The 26,962-nt window shown below is 42.6% G+C and overlaps 3 protein-coding genes across 5 annotated transcripts in view; 1 reads left to right on the top strand and 2 right to left on the bottom strand.

Moving 5' to 3' along the window:
* Positions 1 to 629: 629 nt before the first annotated feature.
* pld6 (phospholipase D family, member 6) lies at positions 630 to 7,866 on the bottom strand. The gene is made up of 4 exons (XM_035181242.2): positions 7,729 to 7,866; positions 6,361 to 6,539; positions 5,064 to 5,293; positions 630 to 1,465 (listed from the first exon to the last, which is right to left on the bottom strand). The coding sequence occupies exons 2-4, from the start codon at positions 6,531 to 6,533 to the stop codon at positions 1,197 to 1,199; spliced, it is 672 nt and encodes a 223-aa protein (XP_035037133.1). The 5' UTR covers positions 6,534 to 6,539; positions 7,729 to 7,866; the 3' UTR covers positions 630 to 1,196.
* A 368-nt stretch (positions 7,867 to 8,234) lies between these two features.
* LOC118123711 (transcription elongation factor 1 homolog) lies at positions 8,235 to 11,052 on the top strand. Its single transcript, XM_035181253.2, has 3 exons — positions 8,235 to 8,367; positions 8,472 to 8,542; positions 9,952 to 11,052. Exons 1-3 carry the CDS (start codon positions 8,252 to 8,254, stop codon positions 10,014 to 10,016), a joined length of 252 nt encoding a protein of 83 aa, XP_035037144.1. The 5' UTR covers positions 8,235 to 8,251; the 3' UTR covers positions 10,017 to 11,052.
* Positions 11,053 to 22,881: 11,829 nt separating this feature from the next.
* Positions 22,882 to 26,962, bottom strand: part of LOC118123254 (phospholipid phosphatase-related protein type 5) — a 51,755-nt gene continuing 47,674 nt past the window's right edge. For all 3 annotated transcript variants that reach the window (XM_035180581.2, XM_047344037.1, XM_035180572.2), the window contains one exon: positions 22,882 to 26,454. In XM_035180581.2, coding sequence (XP_035036472.1) covers positions 26,346 to 26,454 — 109 coding nt within the window. In that variant the 3' untranslated portion in view covers positions 22,882 to 26,345. The remainder of the gene's footprint in view (positions 26,455 to 26,962) is intronic.

Below are 26,962 nucleotides of genomic sequence, written 5' to 3'. Positions count from 1 at the left end.
AGTAAACTTCAACTGGGCTTGCTGTTATTTGTTATTGGTGCAGGATTTACGCACCATTATGCACATGCACAAACTCATGACCTCTCAGTTAAATTGATCACTTATGTAGCGTGGATAAAGTATAGCAGCTGATTTGTGAAGTCTAAAATCCACATTTAGTACACTTTCCTTCAAGATTCCAACTGCTGAAATATTACAAGTCTGAAGTTAGATAAACCAGTTATGGTCTTTATTGACAAGCATCGGCCTGACTGTGTGTATTGCAGTCATGCACCCAGGCACATTTATCATGTCCAGACCAGATCAACTCTACAGGCAAACCACAAAGGCTGGTATTGTTAAACACTGAGAATACCAGCACGTATTTGTGCTGTGAGGCCTCTCGGTGAATATGAAACTAAGTGAATCATGTTGGAGCAGGAGAAAAACTGCTGCTGTGGGGCATTGATGCAACCGACCTGCCAAAGCTGCACTGTGAAAGAGTTTTTTTTTTTTGGCATATATATCTGACACAGCAGTATAGCACATCCTGGGTTGTTACAGCCTGTGTGGTCTAGAGCTACTGTAAACAAATTGAATTGTGGACTGATTTAAAAAAACTATTAAAACTCAACCATCTGACAAGTCTGTGTATATAAAATAATAGTTTATTGATTATGTAATGGCTACAAAGGAACAAGATCAATGAAGTCACCAGTGAAAATCTTAAAAAAAAAGGAAAAAAAAGGAACTGTTATAGCTGTTATAACATATTTTCAATCTGTGACACAGTATATAAAAATATAAAGGTTTTAAAAACTTAAGAAATGTTCTAAACTAACCGGAACAGGGGATTACATTTTTTTAAACAGGCCAAATTATATATTACATATTATCCTCGTCTTAGGTCTGCGGCAAGTGGACATGTAGTGTTTTTGTACACAGTGATGTAAAATTTATAAAAAAATAAACCAGATTCAGCCTGATAAATTTGTCAAAATTAGGCCTGTCTTCTTATATACATATTAAAGGCTTTGAACTCCTGTCATCTTCCACAGTAACATCTTCAATTGAACAAATCTTCACGAACTTAAAGTAACAAGTCTATAACAAGAAAATATAGATTCTGGAGGTATTCTCTCGCCAAGCTGACTGCAAGGTTTTTACATACAGACCTTCAACCTCACTTACTCTGATTAAACACTCATCACAGCGTATTAGTCACAGGTTCTAGAGACAACGTGAGCAGGTTTTTGGTCGACTGAGTGATGGCTTGGAGCTGGATCATTGAACGCCCATAACCTGCTGAACTCTGTGATGAAGGGTCGCACCAGCTCGGGCTCTTCCGTGATGAGGACGTTCTCCATGTTGCTCTGCACTGCTGTCAGCGTCCAGTTGAGGGAGCCAGTGATGAGCAGCCGACCGTCCACCACTGCAAATTTGTGGTGCATGTACACAGGGGCCCCGTCACAGCGCACACAGATCCCTGGAGAGCAGAGGGTAGACGAGAGTGGAGAGTGAGGAAAGAGGGGAAATTCCACAATACCCCATACAGAGATAGTACCTACCAACAAGTTCTAGAGCTTAGACAGACTTTTTCTGGAGGGTTTAAGACCTTTTTAAGACCACAATTAGTTAAATTTAAGACCTATGTCAAGTGTGACAGACATGAAGTTACTCACACTTCCCCATGATTGAAGATAACCTGGTAGAGACTAACCTTCGAAATGCCATGTTAGCTCACAAACAGGCAGAGACAGTAGATATCCATACTGATCATTTATCAATTCTCATGAATGTCTTGTTCGTAGTTTTATTACAGAGTGATAATATTTGTATCATTAGGACAGAACAACAACACAGAGACATTAAAAACTATGCATGCTGCAAAAACAGTGCTCTTATAAAATCTCATTTCAAAGTGCGACGGAGCTAGAGTTAGTGTTACCATAGTTATGACCTACCAGAACATTTTTAAGACCTAGTATGTATTATTTAAATGCATGACTTTTTTTTGAGATTATTACATTTTAGACTTTTTAAGACCCCAACCAGAATTTCCAAATGGACAATACAGGACCTGAGGAGTAGTAATCAGAAGGGTGAAAATGTAGAACAGACGTAAGTATTACACATTACACCACATAAACGTTAACATAAACATAAACATGTTTTTGAATAACATTTCTCAAACCACGTTAGACAGAAGAATTGCTTTGCTAGAGTGTCTGATTTGAGTTTCCAGTAGTTTTTATATATACGACTACAGACTGATCTCAGACAGAGATAAGATGTACAAGTCCTCTCTTGTACAGTTAAGTGCCCGTCTGTATAAAAGAAGCAATAAACAATCACCAGAAGGGTGTTTTTAAGAATATATTTTCTGAGTATTTCTCTTCCAAGGACCATGACCCCAATAGGCCCTAATGGCTGAGGTGGAGAGAGTGGCGGGGAGTGGGGGCAGAGAGTGCGGCTGTCCTGGGTCCACCTTGGGAGTAATCTGCCTGAATGTTTTGAAGACAGTTTGTTTGTGTCTTGACTGCAGCAAAAACATAAAAAGTCAGACTCAGACCAGTGTGTTCTGCAGAGCATAGATGAGCCTGCACACTGCGCAGGGGTTCTCCTCTTATATAGCAAACAGCACCAGCGGGGGGGGGGCCCTGTTGTTGTTGCCACCCCCTTGATAGTGCCCCCGCTGCTCCGAGTTGATTTGGCTGTTGGTGTTCAGCCAGATTTTCTGCTGCATCACGATTTCCCTCGCTGTTTTTTGTAACCATAAACGTGAAAAAAGAAAAGTTCCAGATCAGAGCGTTTCTGACATCTCTTTAAAAAGAGGTGATGTGACATCATCTCTCCTCCTCTGAGCATATGTGTATGTGCGTCATTGATAGAATGTGACTTCTTTGAAGTGAAGTCTGTAATGTGAAACTCACTATTTTGTCTGTGTTCGCTAAAATAGGGGAAAGTACAAGTTGGGCAAAAAAAGTGTACAGAGCAAGAGCACAGGAAGAATCTTGTGGCCTCACATGTTCCGCTCCCAAACTCCTTCTGAACTCTGCTCTTCATGTGTGGTGAGTGTCCTGCTGTGAGCTCTACTGGCCAAGCAGGTGACAAGCGAGGAGCATGCACCTGCCTACCTGCGGTCAACCTGCAGGCGGAAACCGTGATGATGGCAGTGAGGATGAGATAAATGAAAACACAGCTGCAGTTATTATTGGATTTGAAAATGATGATAGTGTTGGTGATGATCGTGATGATCATGATGGTTGGCCAACGAAAAACTGCTGTTGAGAGCACAGGCATCTTGAGGCTTGAAGCTGCTGGTCCAGTACCATTCTCTGCTACATGAACACATGAGAAACCAGGTGGGGTGCGCCGCCTACCTGAGCCATCAATCTCAGAATGAGTCAATTTCTGCCCAAATCTGCGAGACAGTGACAGTTTCAGTCTCAGTCATTGATGACTCCGTCATTGACTTTACTGTCACTAGTCAATGGTTTCATATTGCAGTGAAATGGTATACTTGGAAATGCAGTCAATGCATTAGGTCTGGATGTTAAACTGATCTGGGGTCAGGCATATGATGAGGCAGAAACAACGTCCGGTCATTAATCAGGCATTTGCTGCACATTCCAGTGTCAGCATCCTTTCACGTGAAATACAGTCACACTGACAGACTGTTTAGCTTTAGGCATTTTGTTGTTGTGTTTACTCAAGTAAGGCAGCTACTAGCCAACTGTAGGCTAACGTTAAGAGCTGCCAGAGTGATGTAGAGAGTGTGTTGCCACCAGAGTTAAGCTCAATCCTTGCTTCTGCGTTGAAGCTACGCCGTAGGTACACACGTAGCCTTCGCACAGGGCCGAGCATTCCTAGTTGTGCGTAGGTGTGTGTGAGTCGCGCAGCAATTAAACCGCCGATTAAGTGTCTTCCGATTTCTGGTCCGATTATTTACAAATTCTTTGGCGTCTGCGTTTACTTCAGAACAATGGCGAGTGTAACTAAGCGGATTGTGTTGGAGTTGGAGCTGATAGATGTTGAAGAGCAATTACTTTTTCTTTAAGAACTGCAACAAAGAAAAGTAAGACGTTGTCCATGTTCGTTCCTTCAACTCAATTCAAAAATGGCGTCAGGTCAGGTGTGATGCTACCAAGTGAACCAATCACAGCTCTTGCGGTCTGTGTCGCCTTGATGCGTAGTTATACTTTTGGGGTGGTGCACGTCAGGATACTGCGTAGCTTCGACGTAGAAGCATGAATTGGGCTTTAAGAGTGATGTTAACTTGTCTCATTTATGTTGCCTGTAAGCAGTGAGTGAAGTGAAAAGCTGAAAACAAAACTCAGGAATCAACAAACTCTGGACCAACCAAACCCAATCACATTGAGCTGCTTCATTACTAAATGTTTTTGCAGAACAATGACTAAATACCTGAACACAAAAGATTCTGTATGAAAAGAGGAGGCGACTGTCCCTTGAATAAAAGAGGCACTCAACTTGCAACACACACACACACACACACACACACAAACACTTTGCCTAATGAAATTTGTTGTCTGGTTGCCAAGTTCTTACTTACTTAATTCTTACTTAACAATATGCTCCAACAGTAATATATTAAATGCAGAGGGGGCCGAGAGAGAAAGTGAGACAGTGTGAGTCAGACATATGACACAAAATCTTTCCGAGCTTCCAGAGAATGATTACTTTGACTCGAAGGAGAGCTTGTAGTGGCAACCTCCATTCACCCAGACAGTTCCTATCGTCTTTCTTTTCACTCTGACAGACTTAATGACAGTGACACCGGCAGTGTCGAGACCACAGAGTGAGCACCTTTTGTTGAGAACCACCTGAGTCATCCTTCCCGTATTTCAAGTGGTATTTGTCCATAATAATTCCATTTCGGTTGGTGTGACCTTTTTAAAGAAATAAAACCCCTATATGAGCAAAATATGACTTTCTGAGTCAATATTTGTGAAACTTCTTGACAGAAAGATGCTTTGTCACACTGAGGGCTTGAGTCACATTTCATGAGGACATATAGCTCGCAAAGATAAAAACAAATAAATCAACAGAACAGTTTCCCTTACCGGCCTTGCGGAGGACCCCTATCTGGGAGCCAGGGACGGCAGCGTAGTCCTTGTCAGCGAGGACTTGGATGGTTACGCCCTTGCTATGCAGCGCCAACACAGCCCTGCATAGATCCATGTTAGAAAAGCAAAAAATGCACAAGTCCAAAGAAGACTTGGCAGACAGGATGCGGCCGAGAAGACGGGAGAAAGAGGTCTCGACGCCATGAGGCAATGGGCATAAACAGGAACTAGAGGAACAGAAAACAGAGAGACAACAAATTTGTGTTATCCATATGTGCTGAACTTATTATTCCTCCTGCATCAAGTTTTTACTTTCGCCAAGGATGTTGTGTTTTCATCGTCGTTTGTTTATCTGTTAGCAGATGATTGCAAAATCTACAGAACCAATTTTATTGAAACTTGTTGAAAGGGTGGATTATCTGCCACAGTTGAACCCATAAGATTTTGGAGCAGGTTCAATTAACAAAGAACCACTAAGAGTTTTGTCACTTTCCTTAATGTAGTAAGATAGGATGTTAGCCTCGGGGGAGTTATGCACTCTGCGAGTGTCCTTCTAGTTGGATTGTTTGTTTGTTTATTGATAGCAGGATTACCCAAAAACTACAGAACCAATTTCACAAAACTTCACAAAAATCTAAAGGCGATTAGATTTCGATGTGTATTAAGGGGCAGATCCGGGATTTTATTTCACTTTCTTTAACATTGCAAAAAAATGTCATCATTTTCTTTATTTCTTCATTTCTTTTGAAATCCTATAAAAAAGAACTGCACAATCATAGATTATTATTCGGCCTTGTCGGAGATATGCACTCTACCAACAGTCATTCTAGTTATGAATAACATGTGTAACAAAGCCTCCAAGGCTGTGGCTGAGGGGGTAAAGCATCTGATACTGAACCCTGAATAACCCCGCATAGCAAAAGTGCTGCACATAGATGCACTGTATGAATGTGTGTGGGAATGGGTGAAAGGAAATAAACTGCACTGTAAAGCGCTTTGAGTGGTCATCAAGACTAGAAAAGCGCAATAAGAAGATGATCTCGTTAATACTTTAATTCTATCACGGTTTGGTTTTTAGGATAAATTTCATCTGGTGAAATTACTTCAGTGCAGTGCAGTTTATTCATGCTGAGTAAGCAGTGGGGATTAATAATAATGAATGCACTGATCAAATCCACTTATTCCAAGTGAATTTTGCATTAGTGGCCGTATAACAAGAAAATGTGCAGTGATACTGAGAAAGTGTAACATAGCTTCTATTTACTCTGTAAACTCAATGTTGTGTTTCACTCACTGTGGTGAAGAGGGAATGAAGATGTGCTCCACACAGGCCATTTCTGAGGGGAAGAAGAGGACCTCATGGAGGGTTCGTCCCGGCTTGAGGCGCCGGAGGAACCAGACAAACAGCTCCAAGCTCAGAGAGGCGGCCACCACCCCGAGGCCAACTGCCTTCACTGTCCACATCATCGATTTCTATCACATGACAAAATCTGTGCTGAAGAAGCAAACTGAGAACAATGTACACTTACTTATCTTCATGTGTGATCAGTAAATGCTTTAGATAGATTTTATCTCACATGATTATGTCCATTATCACGGCAGTCTCATGCAAAATTATGATTACACTATCTGTTTTGTCTACGTGTTCTCTAGTGCTCAACGAAATCTGTTAATTCATTTATCAAGCTTCCTCATTGTAATTCTTTAGTGTCTACCACTGTAAACTGAGTAGTTATCAGTTTGAAGTCGTCCATTTGGGAGCATACATATATGCATGTCTGTCTCACAAAAATGATAAACTAAATGTAAAAAACAATCAGCTGATCACTGTTATGTACCTGTACAACCTCTGTATTGAAATTCCAGTCCACAAATACAATAATTCTACTTTTCTGAAGTTTGTAATGATCAGTATTTGATCAAAAATAATGATAATACAAATTTTACTAAATCACTAGGTGTTTCTTTATTTGGTCACTTATTGTTCCTTAGTTCATCTTCCTCTCTTTTTGCTATAAATAAGTATGCAAATTTGTTTATATTTCATTTTGGGTATATAGGTGTATGATATATATATATCCTTATTATTATTACATATATTGTTTGTACATTATATACAATATAGAGCAAAGGTAAACAACGTATGTATAGATACGTAGGAAGCTGGTTAAGTACAAGATAATTATTAATGACTTATGGAGAAGAGGTGAGATTAAATGAGTTTGCACTTCTTCTCACTCCTTTTCGAATATGTACATTAGATCATTAAGTGATTTTTTTCCTCATCAGTGTGAGATGAATGAAAGAATATCATAGGCACACAGGAGTTACATTAGACTGTGCTGCACACTGCAATACAGAACAAGTATAACTGAGTGAAACCCTGATATAATAAATATAATAAAGTGGTGGGTCAACAACAAACTAGCTAACGTGACATTTCAGGTTCAAGGACATTGATGAACTGCTGTTTGCGTGTTGCTCTGTGAGTTTCCACGTCGTGCACAACAAACCCTGGAGAAAAGAGACACACCACGACTCAGAAGCTTGTTTCGAATCCCTCCGCCTGTGCACACGTGTTCAGAGATGAGGTCTAAACAGGTCCAGAGCGGAAGGAGCGAACAGAAACATCAGAGTTTTAGAAGAAGCTCGAGTCGCTCACCTGCTTCTGTCGCCACCACGCGGGAAGAGGCTGCGCGTGTCTGGCGCGCTGACGTCACCGCCCGCCAACCTAACTGACATGTGAGGCAGCCAATGGCTGACCGCGACCCGGCTCGCTCTCCTCCAATTATATAAGGCGACTGGCTGCCGGTGCCGGGCCTTGCAGGAAACCATCTTCCTCATTACAGCAACGTGTGTTTTCGTCGACCAAAGGTAAACAAGAAAGTTATAGTCGTCAACAGTGACGATGTATTTAATGAGTCGTCTCAGTTGAGTTAAAACTAAAGTGGTTCTCCTACTGGAATGTGTGTAACTTGTGTTTTATATCGCGAGGCTTAAGATCAACAACAAACAAGCTAACGTTAGCATGCTAACTTACCTAGATAGTGGCGAAGCGGACTGGAGTCGTGTTCTCCTCCGGTTTCCTCTCGTGTCTTTTCCTGCTTCCTCCCAGTCAAGCCGAGTGACTTCTCTTTTCTGTGTGCGTGTCTTTATTCGCAGACTTGAGATTCAGTTCGGGTGCAATGGGTCGTCGCAAGTCCAAAAGAAAGCCTCCTACTAAGAAGAAGCTGACGGGGGATCTGGACAATCAGTTCACTTGTCCCTTCTGCAACCACGAGAAGTCGTGCGATGTCAAATTGTAACCAGCGGAATATTAATACACGATACAATTCTCTGCTCTTCACTGGTGGATTTCTGAGATCAGTGTTGCCTACTTTTTCTTTCGCTTGTCTCTGTCAACAGGGAGAGAAGCAGGAACACTGGGATAATCTCCTGCACGGTGTGTATGGAGGAGTTCCAGACGCCCATCACCTGTATCCTTTCATTTCACCATCTCTGTTTGTCATACAGCAGTAAATAATGCTGCACTCATTTTAACAAACGGTAAATGGTCTGCATTCATATAGCACTGTTCTAGTCTTGATGACCACTCAATGGACTTTACAATACAGTTTTGTCATTCCCTTTCGCACGCACGCACACACACACATTTAAACAGTGTATCTATGTGCAGCACTTTCTCTATCACCCACACACAGTCCACACAGTCTGGGGCAATTTAGGGTTCGGTATCATGGGACGCTATGTAATGCGAAATGGGGAAGACTGGGATTCAGCCACCAACCCTCTGGTTAGTGGACGATCCACTCTACCTCCTGAGCCCCAGCCACCCAAATAATCAACCTTTGAATGAAATCATTGAATACAGACAAAACAATTGGTTCAACAGATTGAAAGGTCAGGGTTCACCTCCAATCATCTTTATCCCAGCAGATGCACTAATTTGATCAATAGAGACACTGAGGCACAGTGTTTTATCACTATATTTAATACAATTTCACACCGACTGAATTCAAATTAAAACATGGCTCTTCAACACTGTTTTTTTCTATCTGCGATCGCTCTGATCAATGTTCATTTATTACCAACATCCGAAAGATGAAACCACTCCCTTGGACAGAGTGCTGGTGGATTTCCTGAAATTGAAATGTAATATGACCGTGCTCTCAGCATTTGGTATCAGATGTGAATGGCCCTCTCACCACAGACGCCCGGGTCGATGAATCTGACCACCTCTGCGGTTGAAGGTGTGACTAGTTTTTAGTCTGTTGGTGTTCTACCAAGAGTTGTACTCAGCTTTGGGAAAGTCTGCATTGCTGGAGAACATTCACATCTGATCCCAATTATCATCTTTGAACAGCGACAGGGGTTAAGGTTTCTCCTCTGTACACACATATGTCCGTACACAGACTCCCTTCTCTGTGAGATGTGTTTGCAGTGTCATGATAAACTAGTAGGTGAACCCAGAGTTATGATTATACTGTCAAACTATTCCAATAGCTGCAGCTCCTATGAGACTATTTCCTCATTATTATGTGAGACTTTTGCAAATATTACTGCTTTACTTCTAACAAGAATAGTAATTTATAAAATTAATGAGGTGCTCAAATTTCCTCAGTATTAGCGTTTTCAGTTAACGAAATGTATTACGGAGGCTAGTCAAACAGAAGCTAGCTTGTAAAGGGACTTTAAAAATGGTGATCACTGGATTGTACTTGGAGATTACTGCTCACCCTCAGTGTCACAGCAAATGGCAGCTTTACTTGGAAACTCTTCTTTTCTGCTGTACGTAGATTTTACAATTTTATATCATCCTGCCTTCATTTGAATTCTTATCCTGAAGCAACAGAACCGTGTTTATCCTTAACCCACTGCTCCTCAGATCTGTCGGAGGCTGTTGACGTGTACAGTGATTGGATAGATGCCTGTGAAGCAGCCAATCAGTAGCCCTAGTGGAGTTGGAAGCCAAGACGAGGTTGCGGCGGGTGGGTCTGTGCCCTGTAGGATCAAGCTCGTCTGAGGATATTTCTGTATGGTCACTTGAAATGTACAGCAGTCTTATTTACAGTATGAGGTCTTCAGCACTAACAAGCTTTGAATTGTTCCTGCTGAGTTAGGTTCAGAGTAAGGGTTCAGCCCACACGTGTTGTCTTTACTCTTGAGATTTATTACTTTATTCGCAGTGTGTCATTATTGAGCACGGCTTTTGTTTGATTTTATTCTTTAGAATTCATCTAAAAGACCCTTTAGATCGTTTGTAGACAACCCTTTAAAAAATATTTTATGTTGAAGATTGTGAAAAATTAGTTTTAGTTGCTTTTGTTTGCTGTGTAAATGTAAATTTATACAGGAGACCTTTCAGTGTGAGAGTAAGATGAAAACAGTAAATTACACAAATTGTCCATCATGCACTGTTTAAAGCAATCATCTTTAACCAGGGGAAGTGTGAAGTTCTTGCTGTTTCTCTGAAGACATTTCAGGCCAACGGCTACACTGCTGAATGCACCAGTTGATCTTAAGTATTGTGTCATTGGCAGATCTGTAATCCTTGTTGATCGCCCTCAGGTAGCATTGATGTTACGGGTTCAGTCATAAACAATCACGAAGATCTCCTCATCCTCATGCAGACGGCTGTGTCACAGCATTAGGTCATTCCACTAGAAAGAGGGACAGAAATGTGAAGGATGTATGCTTTGCTGCTGAATTCCTAAACTTTGAGTTCTTAATCCTTTCAGAATTTCATGTGGTATTGTTTTTTGCTTACACGTAGAAAGAAATTGAAAAAACTCCCAACACGTACAAATCAGATTTTGTTATAGAGCAAGTATGTAAAAAAACAACAGTAATCTTATCCCATAATCAAGCTGTGATATAGTTTATTTTCATATGCAAAGGCCAAAAAGAAGGAGGAAGCTGTTTTGTTTTTTTATGTAATAAAATGTCAAAGGTGTGACGTTGGAAATAAATGAGCAATAATACTTGATACTAGTAAAAAGTTGATTGTTTATTTTATTATATTATGTGTTTAATACCATGTTTGAGTAGATGTTCCCAAATAAAGCTTGCGCCATCGTGAGCAAAAGATGACTCTTTGTATTTTTGTGATCAAGATGTCTGTCCTTGATGTGGTTTGTAAATGTAATAGTTTTTTCTCTCTCTTTTTAAATGAGGGAACTGAAAGCAAAAGGTGATGATTATATCCTACGTGACAAATGTCCTGTGTAGCACTGAGCACCACCAGCTGATGACAAATGGAGGGGCAACCTCGGGGTAAAGATATTACAGTTGGGATTTAGATGACCTGTCAAAGATGCAGAGATTGAATGAAGAAGAGAAGACAGAACATTGATATTCACAGATGATTTAACTTTAAGTCCAAAGTTCTGGAACAAGAGGTGTGTGGAATAGATATCAGGTGGAACAAGATGAAGGAACAGATTTCAAACGTTTTTATTGGATTCCATCTTAATGACAATGCAACAATAAAAGCTATTGTTATTTGTACTGTTTAGATTTATCACGATACAGAAGAGAAGGACACTCTTTTTGATTAAACCCCAGTACAATGGGAAACCTCCAGCTGGTGACTATATAGAGAACCACTAAAATACATTTTAAGAATTACAGCACTTTAACTCAAAGGTGTCAAAAGGTGCTGACACTACAGACGGCACCTATTTCAAAGTGAAACGTCTCTGGGTGCAGCTTCTGATCTGCTCTCCTGTGGCATCTGTGACTGTGACACATTTTTAGGAGTCCAGTATCCATTTATCCCCGCAGAGTGCAGGATGTAGCAGATCACAAATGAAAGAAGACACAGTGTGGCGAGGCTGTGCACCAGGCAGCGCTGAGTGAGAATAGATGAGATGTGGAGTGCTGCCTGGGCTCTCCACCCAGGAAGAGTGTGTCCCTGCATGCGCGCACCGCACCGTGTATTGTGTTTGATGATGGACCCCAGCTGGAGAGGTATTGACGAAGCCTTATGAAACATGCTGGAGGATGATTACAATGGAGAATGATTATCACTTAGTCTCTCCTCTGTCTCTGCACGTCCCCTCCCACTGCCTCCCCCTCTCTTCTATTTCTCGCTCATTCTTTCTCCTCTTCCCATTCAGCACGCGAGGTCAAGTGTCACTCCGTCTCCGTTGTCAAGGCTGCCAATCACCCACACAGTGAGTGCGAGGCAACTGTTGCCAAGGAAACAGAGCGATTTGGTTGCTAGGCACCTGGAGCTGTGCTCACAATAGTCATTTTGTTGCTTAGAAGCGCGCACACACACACACACATGCATACACAAATACACACAAAGCCACAGAAATGGCTTTGCCCGATCAACAAGTTTACACAGCCTTGGAGTGAAATTCATATAAATTACAATTATACAGCGTGCTAATAAATATGAGATTTGCTTACTCAGTTGCAAGAAATCATGGAATAATAAATGATAGAGTAATTTATCATGGGCACATTTGCAAACAGATGCTAATATATTGCTGAATGTGCAATGAAATGTTGATTTTCTAATTTATAATACTTAGCAATAATGCTAATGTACCAAAAATGTAACTCAGGATGTTTTATTCTAGCTCCTTCGCTGCCTGATTAATCAGCATGCCCTGACGTCCAAGAATTCTTCAAACCCACACCTAACCCTGATCAATAAAAGACATAAACATCCATCACTCTGACTAAAAATAGTTACCCATAAAATCAATCAGCCCCTTATTTCCCCACCGGCACATGGACCCAGTGAACCCAGCTTTATACATACAGGGATCTGCTTGTTTTCATAAACTCCATCAATCCCCCGACTCTCTACTGGCATGTAGATCATTTTAACTCTCATGCAATATATATAAACATATATATATATACATATACTGTGTGTGTGTGTGTGTGTGCTTCTCAGTCTCCATCACGGCAGCCAGTCAGCTGAGCCGAATGCTGAAATGTCAGCCACGGGTGCAAGCCTTGACTTGTCCTCATGTGTTACTGTCTCCTGTTGCTGCAGCTACAGGCACCGAACTCTCACATATTTTTAGCATGAGCCAGGGAGTCAAAAATAGGAGTGCACGGGTAGTTTGTAGTGCAAAAAAGGGATGATGGTTATGCACGGTAATAACATACCGTAGCAAAGGTAGAATTGCAACCATTTACGTCCAAGGAAAACCACAAAAAAGCAATTTTTTGCCACAGATTTTGCAAACTATAAAATGTCCGTTGGCTGCCGAGTGTGAAGGACTGTGAAAGAAGTGATAAGATTATGGGCTCACTTGTGTGTGTATGAGTGACAGACAAGGGTATGTAATCAAGAAGGTTTGAAATTAACGTCTGAGTCGGGAGACTTTTGTGTTAAGCTCCCTGAACTAATTCCTGGGAGGGTTTAGCTTAGTGGCATGGTGCAAATCTTCCCCACCAGCGCCTCTGCAGGAGACGCTGAACATGGCCGGGCGACGTAAAAACTCATTTCCTCCACAGGTGTGAGGAGTGACATGGTTGATAAACCTACGATGATAAAACCTTTTTCAGGGGCTTGATTTGATTTGGGCACCTGGCTAGCCCTGATTGCCTTCTGTTAAAGAAATAAAACCTCTCTGATTGAACAAAATAAGCCTTTTCCCATAAAACATCACCTCTGGGTGCTTAATTAAAATCCACCCCGTGTGTGTGTGTGTGTGTGTGTTTGTGTGTGTGTGTGTGTTTGTGTGTGTGTGTGTGTGTGTGTGTGTGTGTGTGTGTGTGTGTGTGTGTGTGTGTGTGTGTGTGTGTGTGTGTGTGTGTGTGTGTCACCTCCTCAGCTTTTGCTATACATCTATCTGTGTCTGCCATTGTCGTCTACTGAATAGTGCTCTGCTTTTGGTCCAGTGTAGATGACAGAGCTTCCACTCGACTACGCGTATTCTCAAGCAATAACATCCACATCTGTATTATCAACCCAAGAATACCCGTGGTCGAGACCGGAGCAAAGAGGCCCACCTCCTCCCCTCCATCCCACTGCTCTCGGTACTGGAGCTCATTCGCCCCCCTTTTTCTTCCTCTGCGTGCATCCGTTCGGCTCCTGCACAATGAGATTGCAGCGTGGAAGAGGAGGAGGTCTGTGTCGAGGCAAATCTTAAAGGACAGCACCTGGGACAAGACAGACAAAAGAGATCATATTTATCCTTCAATAGCAATTCAGCGGCGTGGCTCGGAGGTTATAATGCACATTTCACGCGCGCTTCAAGTCACATCTTGAGCACATTGTTGGACTAATAACCCAATTGTAAGCTTTTTTACGCCACAGCCACACAAACACAGACACACACACACACACACACAGGCAGCCTGTATACCTGAGCTGCACCAAGTAAACAGATTACACTGCCAACAGCCAGTCCCATCGCTCCCCCCAGTATCAAGCAACCATTTAGCCGAGCACTGAGGGAGAGGGTCGGCTCACCAATTATCAAATAGGTGTCAGTGTGTGTTCTACTGCACGGAGGGGAGAGACCGATTACCAAACAGATGTTCAGCCCTCACCTCCATCGCCTCCTCCTCAACTCCCACCTTCTTCCAATGCATTTCCCACCTCCTTTTCCCCATCTATCTCCTTCCTCCTCTCCCCTTTCTCACTGTGTGAAGACTCCCTGGTATGTCCTTCCCCCATCTCCTCCCCCTCTACACACACACTCTCTCTCCCTCTTTATCTCTTTCTTGGTCTGTCCCATGGAGAATAAGCCCAACTCTTCACCATCCACACTTGCCAATTAGAGACACAGTAGTTGTCAATCAGGAGCGAGAGGAGGAGGAGAGAACGAGAGCGAGGGATATTCATTGGGGAAGTGGTGTTGGTGGTGGTGGTGGGGGGCGTTAGTGGGTGGGGGTGGGTTTGCATCAGCACCACAGACATGTACAAGCATGACTTGACTGTCTGCCTTCTTCTCGTAACCTTTCCTCTCTGATGATTGTAATCCCCACCCTGGTTGTTTCCCACTCTTGCCCTGTGTTTACGGCCTCTTCCCTGCGCTCCTTCCTACTTTGTCATCCTCCGATCAGCATTTTTATCCAACCAGACAAACACACATACCCCCCCCCCACTTAGCAAACCTGTTCACCCTGAAACCCTACACTCCCGGAAAAGTTCCCATTTGCCACTGACGGTCCCCCTTGACTCACTAACGCCCCAAACGTGGTTAATCGACTTCACTACCCGTTGTCACTGTAACGCAAATCTAAAGCCGAGGACCTTCACGTCAAACGATATCCTGACACTGGTCTTTCCTCATTACCTTCACTCCTCCAATCCTCCTCTCCTCATCTCTCTCTCTCCTCACCTCGGCCTCCTCCCCAACTGTCCACGTCTGGGGCCGCTGATGATGACAACTCAAGTGGACGTGTCTTCTGTTCTCACCAAGAGCTGTGAAGAGATGTACGTAGGTGTCAGAGATCTGGTGTAAAAATACACCCTGCTGCTGCCCTCTTCACCACACAGGACCGGTGTGTGTCTGCTCGGTGTCACTGGGATGCCTCCGTTTAATTTGAAGACATGCTTCAGTGTGGTTCTGGCTGTGTATGTGGAAGCTGAGCTATGATAGCATGACACTCACATATGGGTGTGCCTGCGGCTGCAGACTTGACTGTGTGGACCAGCCGCCTTCTCCTTTTTTCTTCTTGTCACCACAGTTTTACTTTTCCCAAACTGGCCCACATCTGCTTATTTATGATCAAACCTTCGTTCCCGATACTTTCTTTAGATTGGATAAGAAGTTTATCTCATGCCACAGGACATCTGGTTTGCATTTATAAGAAAATCCATTTCCTGAATTGACTTGATTGAAAGTGAGCTGGCTCCAGCTGGAGGGCCTAATGAAAGAAAATCGGTCTGTGTTCCGTGGTTATGCGTGACGCACGCAGACTTATCAATCCTCAGACCTAATGTCAGATAGAATGCAAGTGGCAAAAGACAAGACACTGAGATGGAGACAGGAGAGCGAGCGGACGCTGGGGCTGCCTCTTGCACATTACCGCCTAATTGCTTGGAACTAAAGATGCTGTTATGAGGATGCTTATGCTTATGCCTGCCACAGCAAATCTTTCCAGTCATTCTGGCCACACTGTGGAGTCTAACAATCACTACCCAGGTGGAAAGAAAATCAACAAGATAGTGGTGGCATCAAATTCTGCCTAAAGTTGCAGAATAAAGAAAACACCCTCCTGCCTTTTGGAGCCAAACTTTCAGTGACAAACTTAACACAGCCACTTTGTCTTTCTTAATGTTTGCTGCATTTAAATGCATTTAGGCTAGTTGGCCTACTAGCCCAGATAACAGCAGACAGGCACTGTAAAATTGCAGATAGCCACCACCTGTCCTCTACGTGACAGGCTTGGATATGAAGCTTTTCTTTGTTTGTAAATACATCCGCTGCCACTGACAAGGACCCGGTTCAGAGGGGATCGAGCCTTTAACCCTTTGCAGGGAGCAGGAAGGAGAAGGTTTGGTCTGTATTGTACAAAGGAGGCTGGCGGACACGCTGTGGGTTCGACATGAACGCGGCGTGCAGGTGCAATTCTCCATCCAGGGGTTTAACAGGCACTTATTGGTGCTGATGCTGATGGGACCAACCTGTTCAGTTATCAAATCGCAAAGCCCAGAGATTGATCGGGCGTCAAATCCCGTGCCATGCGCACTGCTCCACAAATAATAACCCGGATCTCTCTGATTAAAATCTAGTTTTTTTTATCCTTCACTTTAGGGATAGTCAACAAATATGTGTGAATATGAGGAGGGTGCAAAGTGATGGGAGCAGCAGCGGCGCCGCGCACTGAACTGTGTCCACGTCGCTTTTCGTGGTGAGATGTAAAAAAAGATTCAACTTACCGCTTGTGCACCTTGTTTTTGATTGTGTGTCCTCCTGCAGGAAGCCGCTCCACACGCCGCACATTGTATCCATGCTGAAGTGTGAGAAAAGACTACACTGTGCAGGGAAACGCCCCCCGCCTCCCCTCCTCTCTCCTCCTTTCTCTCCCGTGCGCTTCTCCTCCTGCTTGTGGGGGAATCACATAACCACTCCTTGTTTTTCCACTCTCACCCGGGGAGGGATGGAGCGATGGAGCCGATGCAGCAGCAGCAGCATCAGCATCAGCAGCAGCATCCCATGCAACTCAGCTGCAACCTCTCACCTCTCCTCCTCCTCCTCTGCTCTTCTCCTCCTCTCCTCCTCTCCTCCTCTCCTCCTCCTCCTCTTCTCCTTCTCGTTTTGTCCATGCCTCCATCCAGGCCTGCCGTCAAAGAGCATGCCCTAATAGTGCAGCGTTATCCAATCGAGGGTCCGGGGACCATTGACGGGACCAATGGTTGATGGAGCTCTGCTAACATGGAAATAAATGGTTTGGGGTATGGAGCTGTACAGCATGGTTTCTAAAGTAAAAAAAAACCATTCATTATCTGAATAGCGATTGTAATTATCGGCCATAATAATGTGACCATCCAAGGTAGATTTACCACAATGATGTTTTAAGCTCTTATGTCTTAAAAGAAAAAACGTCTGTATTTGGTGGAGCTCGCTGTTACCATGGAAATGTTTACCACAAATGCAAAGATGATGTCGGCTATACGATCGGAGGATAAGATATAAGAAAGGATTCTCTAAACCGTCAGTGGACAAAATTAATGAAAACCAGAGCTGTTCTGAAAGTGGGCGGTCGCTGTTTTGCTTTATTGGGCTCAACAGCTTCCAGGGGTCAAAATCCCATTCATTTTCTAAATAGAGATTTTGATCATAAGCCATAGAATTGTACCTGTCCAATGTAGACTTAGTACAAGCTAGAAGCTGCAAATTTGTATCATATCAACTGCATTTTAAGAAAAAAACTCCTTTATTGGTGATGTCAGGGAGAATTACTACACTACCCTTAATCTTTAGGTGTAATGGCGACGTCTCCGATTGGTGGAGCTCTCTGTTACCATGGAAATGTTTACCACAGCGGTGACAATCCTGTTGACAGATCAGATGGTTCAGCGTCACTGTCTGTCTAACATGCTGCGGTCCAAAGGGGTGAAAATCACTGCAACAAGGTTCAATTCGACAAGAAGCATGATGGAGGTCACTGGACAGGGATAATTTGCAAAGGTTTATGGGATGTGTAGTTCAATCACTCTAAAAATAATCCTGCACACAGTATTTTACCTTTGCCTTTGGTCCATTTTTCTACTTGTTTTGCCCTGAATCAAATGTTTTATGGTCATAATAAATCCCTTAGCTGGTCTGCCCGGTTCCAGACTTTTTTTAATGAGGACGTTCGGAAATGTCAAAGGAGAAAATGAAAGGGAAATTTACTTCCGGGACCAGAGACAAAGTGGGCGGTCACTGTTACGCTCTATGCACGTGTAAGAGTGGATGACTCACTGATATCCCTGCACCCACAGAGCCGACAGAGCGTTTTGTGCCGTTAGTTACAGCTAAATCTTGAGGAAGAAAGTGTCAATGTCGTATTGTATTAGAGACTTAATTAGTCCTTTTATTTTCCAGTGTGTGTGGTCACAATAGAACATGTTAAAAACACTCTGCATTAATTACACCTCTGTGGTGTTTTGTGACTCCTTCAGTCTCTTGTTTGTATTCTCCACAACGGGGGTGGACAGACCAGTACAATTCAATGCAAGCTTGTGCAACAGCCATGCAAGAAATAACCAAAGCTTGCTCCCTACCTTTTCCAAGCTTACACTGCTATAAAATATTTGCCTCAACTCCGTGGTCATTGCAATACTTTGTGCTGTTCATTCACCATTAGAGTAATTCAGAAAACAGGAAAAAACGCTGACAGTATGAAGCGCTACAATATGACACAACAGTACATCAATACAACAACACAGTTACGTTCTAAACTCACAGCTGATGCTGTTGTCGCGTTAGATTGTATTGCGTTTTATAAACAATGGCTGTTTTTTTATTTTGATATGTCTACTGAGATATAAATAAAGACTGTTGAGACATAAACACAGAAATAGTGGAACATCTTGTTAGATAAAGCCACTGCTCTGTCAGTCATTAGCGCTGAAATCATAATAGAAGATGAGGCCCAGATTGTGTGTTTTGAGTGGTGTTCCCTGCAGGGTTTCAACAAAGGTGCGTGTGTGTGTGTGTGTGTATGTGTGTTCCGACTCCTAATCCAGTCTCCTGGGACCTCTGTATCCGGTTGATGGTCTTCTTTAGCGGACATGCTGGATGGGATTGGTGGTTAGGCCTTTTATAATCCTCTCCTCATCTGGTCCCTGAAAAGGAGCTGCCCCTCTCAACCCAAAATGTGTGTGTGTGTGTGTGTCTGTGTGTGTTATTGCCACGATGCTCAGTAATGATCCACACAGGAGCTAAACTGGCTTTTGTCAACATTCTTTGCTCCACAGCGACTTATCTTAATTTTTTCCTCATTTAGTCTCTCCTGTCTTTTCCTCGCTGTCTTTATTTCGCTGCAGCACATCAGGAGCAGAGCGGCAGACGCAGCCTTTGTGCGGCACTTAGAGACAGACACACAGCAAACATGTAAATTGGATGTTTGAGAGCCCACAAGGCTGATGCTGTAAGGCACTGGAGCCTTCAAGGCCATAAAAAAAACTGATAGCATATTTCATGAAATAAATGAGCAGCCATACAGTCTCTCTCTCTTTCTCTCTCTCTCACACACACACACCCTCACACACACACATACGCAGTGTTAATGGCTTCATAATTGTCAGAGGCAGACCATTGAGCATAATCAGGAGACTGCAGCAAGGCAAAGACCAATATTTGTAATTTACTGTGACAGATAGTACATTTTTATTACCCAGGGGCTGCTGGTTTGTTTTGGGATGCAATAAACTATGCTCATCCTCGTACTTTTTATCTCTCTCAGTTCACACACTCACTCCGTCTCTCTCGCCCTCTCACACACACTTGCTTTTCACACATACATACACACACACACACGCACACACAGTGGTTCAGCCCCAGACAGTGTGTGACTTCTGGGTCAGGAGCATTACGCCAAACAGACAGACACTGAGTCGGAGAGCAAAGTTCAGCTCATCACAGGAAGTCCTAGGCAGACCCACACACACAGTCACAGCCCTATATCATATAATCACATATCACCCTCTGACATAATTAAAACGTCTCTGAACTGAACTGTTTGGCTTTGATCTGGCATCCACAAGTGTTTTCTTTTCTTTTCCATCCTGACAAATGCTTTTTTCCCAGCGAGCGTAATGCTTAAACGAGCACCCCATCGATTTAGCATTGCACTCTTATAACATTGTCGGACTTATCACGGATAATGAAAGAAAAAGGCCGAAATCAATGCAGCAGAACCCGAGATAACGTCTTTTTTTTATTCCACACATTCTTCATGCTTGTCAAAACCTGGCGCCTACACAACCCACAATGCAACGTGACAGTGCAGTCAGAGATTTGTGTGTGCTATTAGAGGCTGATAGATCCTCATGCATCAAGCGCAGATGGTTAGACACACAGGTCTCATAACTCCTCGTTCTAACTCTGCACCTACAGATCAAACTTGTAGACTCAAATGACTAAAGTGACATCACTTGAGGTTATCGATCAGATTTCATATGTAGTAGCACTGCTCAAGTTTCTAATGAGTCCCCATTTAATATGTTGCTCCTGAGATTCTACACGTGAATATACAGAATCTGAAGGCGAGGGACAAGCTTTTAGGGCAGGAAGCCTTCGGGTTTCTGTTTCTAGTTTGACCAATCACGTCTGAAGGTAAACAAACCGTGTGGAGAGCAAAAGAGACGGAACATATTCACAGAGATTCATTGGCTATCAGCTTTTTAATTCATCTGAATGCATACGCAGACAGCTGTTAATAGAGATGAATCAAAATGTGGTCTGGATTTAAAACACCTATAAAAAGTATCACTGGTTGTGTTTTGTGTGTTCGACTCATGTGACAAAAGAAACTAGTAAGATTGTGAATAGCGAACGGCGAACAGAAGAGTCTTGGCCCAGATATCCGCTGTCTACACCACAAGCCCCAAAATATCGGTCGATGCCCCCAGATGCTAATTCATGAACAAACAATGGGCCCAGAGACAGTGTTCTTCCTAATGCATATATGTTTTACACGTGTTAGCATGTTTATGAGGATTATGTCGTGTCACTCACATTCACTTGGCTCTGGTAGAAAGTGACGTAAGCATTGAGTCAGCCGTCGACCAAAGCAAATACAAATCACTTCTCTCTCAGGCTAATGGCTTTAAATACTTAGGTATTTAAAAAAACATGACATCACCACAAGAGGCCGCACCATTCATAATTAAAAACTAATTCGTACAGTGTGCCTCGAACATATGAATCATCAGAATGAGCTCCTCATTTGTTTTTACTGGAGGGAGCCCGGTCTGTTGACTTTAGTGACACGATATATCATGAAATATCTGCTTGTGTCTCTCTGAAAGAGAATCACTCACTGGTTTTAACCCTCACTCGCCATTAGAAGAACACATGTGAATTATTAAATGAGCTTTTTTTTCTATTTATTTTATTATTTTTTTTCACTCTGAGGCAGAACTTTAAGAGTGTCAGTGATTCACACTCTAATTGGAGTGGAAGGATGCTTATGGTGCTCAGTAGTCAGTTTGTAGGGTTGGGAACGGGGGAAGCTGGCAATCAGGGTGGAGAAACAGTGTGTGTATGTGTGTGTGTGCTTCTGTGGTTGTGAGGACCAATTTGTGTATGTGTGTGTGTCAGTGTTAACAAGAGAGACAAATAGGAACAGAGAGAGAGGGAGAGAGAGAGAGACAGAGCGAGAGAGAGAGAGAGAGAGAGAGAGAGAGAGAGAGAGAGAGAGAGAAAGAGAGAGAGAGCAGGTGCATCACTAATGGCTTTTTAAAAAGGTTACAGCGTAGAGCTCTTCTTTTCTAATGGGGCTCCGGCTGTGCTTGAGAAGCAATTTCCGGAAAAGATAATGTTGTCGAGAGTGCTGAGAGTTCTGTGTGCTTGTGTGTGGTTGTTTGTATGTGTGTGTGTGTGTGTGTGTGTGTGTGTGTGTGTGTGTGTGTGTGTGTGTGTGTGTGTGTGTGTGTGGTTGGGTGTGTGAGTGTGTGTGTGTCTTGTCATTAACAAGACTGACATACACAAACTCAAAGGAACACAAAGAGGGAGAGTGGGGGGGAGACATGGGGTAATTGGGAGAGAAAAGAAAGAGGAATGGCCTGTGTCTGCATTTCAAAGTAATTGTGCCATTACATTACATTTATTAGCTTGATGACTAATGCCTAATGTGGGCCAGCCGAGGTCTCAAGTGGAAAAGAAGAAAACATTTTAAAAAGCTCTTTTCTGTTTAAGCATATTTTTACATGCCTAATGTGCCATTTGATTTCACAAACATTTCATCTGGATTCTGAAAGCTTTTCTCTCTCCAGGCTTTATCCTGGGTGAGGCGCGGTGAACACTGCCACCCTGTGGTCACAGCTGCTTACGACAACTCTTTTTTTCTTCAACACGGTGTCTTCCAAGGAAAAAAATCCAAAATAATTTGTCATATTGAAAGTTGTGATATTCACTTTTACAGATATTTCCATCTTTGAATTAAATGCAAATGTGGGCACCTCACAATTTATACATAGAAATTATATATTTTACATTTACACTTCCATTCCTATTGCTCAGCTGGCCACTGGGGGGCAGTGCTTTCCCATGAGTTCCCTGCAGTATACAGTTCTGGTGTGTTTGCATTGTAAAAGTGACAGAAATCACTATATACAAGTGAGCTACTGGGGGAAACGAATGCTGGAGCTGCTCACAGCTACACAAAATGAAAACAAGTTGTGTAATTTGTGTTTTCTCTTTGTGAGATTTAATTAGCGGAGGCAATCCAGGATGGCTTCTTCTGTCTTCCTGTAATTACAACTATTAGTATGTAACGTACGGTACTGCGACATTGTGACACACCTCCAATACTCAAGATCCGACATGGAATACAAATCTGTTACAGTAAAACACAACACTGTGGATTGGCCTTTTTCATGGAAAACTATTTTAACATGTATTTTAACAGAAGGAGAAGTGCGCAGGTTGGAATAATATAATGAATGATGGTTGAAGTCTATTCAGCTGTTTGGGTTACTGGCTCACTGCCATGACAGAACAGTTGATATTAGACACACATTAACAAATAGGTCAAAATGTCTGCTGTGAAATACAGCTATTGCTCTTAGTTGAGTGACATTCAGGATGTATTTATTATCATCAGCACACAGATATGCACAAAATAGGTCTGGCAATGTCACTCAGTAGAGCTCAGACCTGCGCCAAGGCCCTTATGAAACCACACCAGATCCAGATTTCTATTTGGATCTGCACCAAATTACACACACCCATAGATATCAGCTGCCTAAATATGCCTGATAGTTTTCATTAAGATCCATGACTTATTCCCTGGGACAATGGTAAAAATGTTGAAAAATGCAATGATAAAGAAAGTGAAAAATAAACCTCTTGGATCCCAAATTGAATGGGTTCTTTGCTGACCCATAGCACATCCTGCCACCAAGTGTCATGGTTGTTTTGGTGATTTTGCTCACAAACGGACAAACGGACAGACGTGACAACAAAAGAAATGGTGCAGGTATAAGGGCCGGATTGTGCTCACTCAGAACTATATTGTACAATGTGTTGCCTGATCATGTCAGACATCAGGCAGGTTTATCTTGGTTCTGATGGGGGACACTCAGAGATGGAGTGAAAAGCTGGCTTTCATAGAGAGAAAGGAGACTTGATGTAACACACATACTCACACACATTCTCTTACGGGAGAAATTTATAGTTATTGTGCTTTTTTATACACATTACAAATGGGAACCAGAAAGCCTATCTCACAACTCACAGCCAATCACAGTCCAACCCTTACTGAGGTGTGGGAGGTCTTCAAACGAAGCAAACAAAAAGTGCAATTCAGGCAGCAGCGTGTGGTAATTGCCATTTATTTTGTTAAATAAATACAAAACAAAGACATATTAACGTGGGTGTTCTCTATCCCTTCGGTTGTTTACAAAAAAAAAAGATGTAGTGTTACTGTGGCTAATCTCAAAGCTATAATGAGCACCTTCTGCTATAACAGGCATAGTTGGGACGCCTCGGCAGGGGGTCCTGTGAAGGCCTGCACTTACGCACTAACACAAGTGTGTAATTATAGCAGCTACCTTTGACTGTTTCACTTAAGAAAACCAAATTAACAGTTACGCTGCCATACAATGTGTTCATCATACACACACACACACACCAATAAGCATACACACTCACACACACACTCACACATGCTTAATAAAACCATATGTCTTCTGTATATAAGCCACTGCACACTCTCCCACTGGCAGCCTGTCTGTCCTTTTGAACTGAGCAGAACCAAAGCAAGATGTCAGCCACCACCACCACACACACATCAGGATTTCAAACACTTCTCCACTGCGCTACATTCCTGCTTCAGATCAGGCTACTACTCGTGTTCCTGCAGGACAGTCTCAGGTTGCGTCTCACTGTTCTCACACTTGAAACATAATGACAATGTGGTATATACTGTGTTGAGAAACCTATTCACTGTACAAAACTATACAAAAGTCTAGAGATCGTAGCTTTGTGTCACACACATGGTCTGCGCCATTGGATTCATAGTCGGTGTGAGGAAATGATGGCAGATAGGAAAAATAACAAAAAACAATCTTATCACACATTTGTTTTGGTAACATGTTGTGTGTCATGTATTTAGATAAAAGTTATTTGAAATTAAACAACGAAGACCAAGCATGAGAGGGTGTAAGGGACACAGTGGATGGTGGGTTTTATGGGAACGGACATTGACAAAGAATTTGTATAAAACTTTATAATAAAACTTTTCCAAATATTTCACAGCATGGATGTAGAACCTACACATATTCATAACACACACAGACAGACATACATACACACACACAGACATACATACATACACACACACCTGAATATTAAGTAGTTAAAATGTTTGGAAGGTCAGTTCAGTTCTCTACAGGGATGAGTTAACTGATGCTCCAACACAAACATGGTTTCAGTGTAGACTGTATATAAAGATGGAAGATATGACAGCTGCCCTAAATTGAAGCCTAAGTGTCTTGATCTCCACCTGGTGGCTGGCTGCAGTATACGTCATTCATTTGAACACCAGGTAAAGTTCCCGGAAACCTGACTGTGTGTACTGCTTTTGGAAATGACTCTAAGATTTGTAATTGTATACATATAATTCTATCTAAAAATATTTGTTATTATTGTATTTTATTGATCTATTTACTGTTTTTTATTGTTCACTTGGTATGTCTGCACAGAAACATTTCATTGAATCCTTGAATCCTGCCTCCTCTATATTTATTGATCCAACTAAAAAGTAAACTTCAAATAGAATTTTTAGGGAGTTCTTCATGCGGCTCTGATCTATGGTTGCGTTCGTATCCAGGCTATTTCCGGTTCCTTTCTGGATAGTGGGAGGAAATGGAGACGCGTCGTCCATCTTCACGTGCAGTCTACGTGAATCACAAACACAGCTGTAGTGTGTGTAAATCTCCCGTCTATCACTTCACACAATGTACAGCAAGAGATCAAACCGATATTCTCCCTAAACAGGTAAAGAAACAACACTGATGACTGAACGCTAAACTGGTTCATCTGTGCTATAATTTACAAAAGCGCTTTCCTCTTCGACAGCATCTCGTTAGTCCTTTATGACAGAAAAACTCTTCTGTATCGTAATTCTCGGTGGTGCCTGCTTTTTGATTAGATGAGAGGTCTTTTTTTCCCATTTTATTGTCCTGAGTGTCAGAATGTGGTCTTTTGAGGACGATTCAGTAGTGATTGGGATATTCTTCCGTCCCCAAACCCTCAATTTATGTTTTATTGTTGTGTGTTTTATCAAGTCATCACCAGCCAACAGTCTTTAAAGTTGAGTCTTTGTGTAAAGAAAAGACAAGGGAGTGTGACACAGTATTGCTTCAACACCTCTGGCTTTGGCAAGTCTCATAAGGGGTCTTTTACACCCAAAAGAAAAGGTGAGACCATCTCAGAGGATAAACTGGACAGAAGGACAGGTCTCTGTCTCATATTGGTCTTCACAACGACAGGTTCTCTCCTCCAGGCTCGCCGTGTGCATGTGTGCGCTGTCCTCCTCCCTGTGATCGGTCGGCCTTTCACACCTGCGTTGATTTGATTCGACGGAGAGGATGTCGTCCTTTGGGGTGGGCGGGGCAGGGCGGGGGACTTTCGGTGGGCAGGTCTAGACTGCGCTGGTGAGGCAACGCCGTGAGGGGAGGAGCACATCGGGAGGGGTGGGGGATGGGATTGGCTGATGGTCATGTGATCTCAGAATACGGTAGCCCTGGAGCCTAACAGGAGGGAAAGGAGAAACGGAGGTTCAGGTGACGTAGAGAGCGAGGGAGTAGAAAACAACAGGGAGGTAAAACCTGAGGGAACAGGGAAGATAAACTCGACTAAAACAGCAAGAGACAAGAATGGAGAATGACCTCGTCTAGAGAAGAGAAAGGATGCACACAACAGACGAAGCAGACAGGAAGAAGCATGTAAGAAACACAGAGATGTAATGAAACAATTGAGGTTATTAGGGAGGAGATAAGTAACAAAACAATCTCCTAACATACAGTATTTAAATACTATATGGCACTGAGTGGGGATCAAACCTCCACCCAAGGCCCAACAGTCCCCTTAAGTTCAATCAAGCTGCACCAAATTTCACACTCATAGATAAGATTGGAAAGAAAGTGAAAAAAAAAAAATCCTGGATTTACCCCCCGATCTGGATCTGCACCAAAATGTAATTTTTGTTTAATGTTGCTTACAAACAAACAAAGGAGAAAACTCTTTGGTGGAGGTAAT

This window comes from Hippoglossus stenolepis, chromosome 2, assembly GCF_022539355.2.
Source record: "Hippoglossus stenolepis isolate QCI-W04-F060 chromosome 2, HSTE1.2, whole genome shotgun sequence".
In the NCBI taxonomy this organism is placed as follows: domain Eukaryota; kingdom Metazoa; phylum Chordata; class Actinopteri; order Pleuronectiformes; family Pleuronectidae; genus Hippoglossus; species Hippoglossus stenolepis.
The sequence above is the reverse complement of the archived record's forward strand: the minus strand, read 5'-3'. Positions and strand labels throughout refer to the sequence as shown.

What these genes read in the sequence shown, in the direction of transcription:
- LOC118123711 (XM_035181253.2), top strand. Translation starts at nt 8,252, where the DNA reads ATGGGTCGTCGCAAGTCCAAAAGAAAGCCTCCTACTAAGAAGAAGCTG. An exon ending in AAGTCGTGCGATGTCAAATT is followed by an intron (nt 8,368 to 8,471) that starts GTAACCAGCGGA and finishes CTCTGTCAACAG; the next exon opens with GGAGAGAAGCAGGAACACTG. An exon ending in GTTCCAGACGCCCATCACCT is followed by an intron (nt 8,543 to 9,951) that starts GTATCCTTTCAT and finishes ACTGCTCCTCAG; the next exon opens with ATCTGTCGGAGGCTGTTGAC.
- pld6 (XM_035181242.2), bottom strand. Translation starts at nt 6,533, where the DNA reads ATGATGTGGACAGTGAAGGCAGTTGGCCTCGGGGTGGTGGCCGCCTCT. An exon ending in TTCATTCCCTCTTCACCACA is followed by an intron (nt 5,294 to 6,360) that starts GTGAGTGAAACA and finishes CTGTTCCTCTAG; the next exon opens with TTCCTGTTTATGCCCATTGC. An exon ending in AGGGGTCCTCCGCAAGGCCG is followed by an intron (nt 1,466 to 5,063) that starts GTAAGGGAAACT and finishes TCTGCTCTCCAG; the next exon opens with GGATCTGTGTGCGCTGTGAC.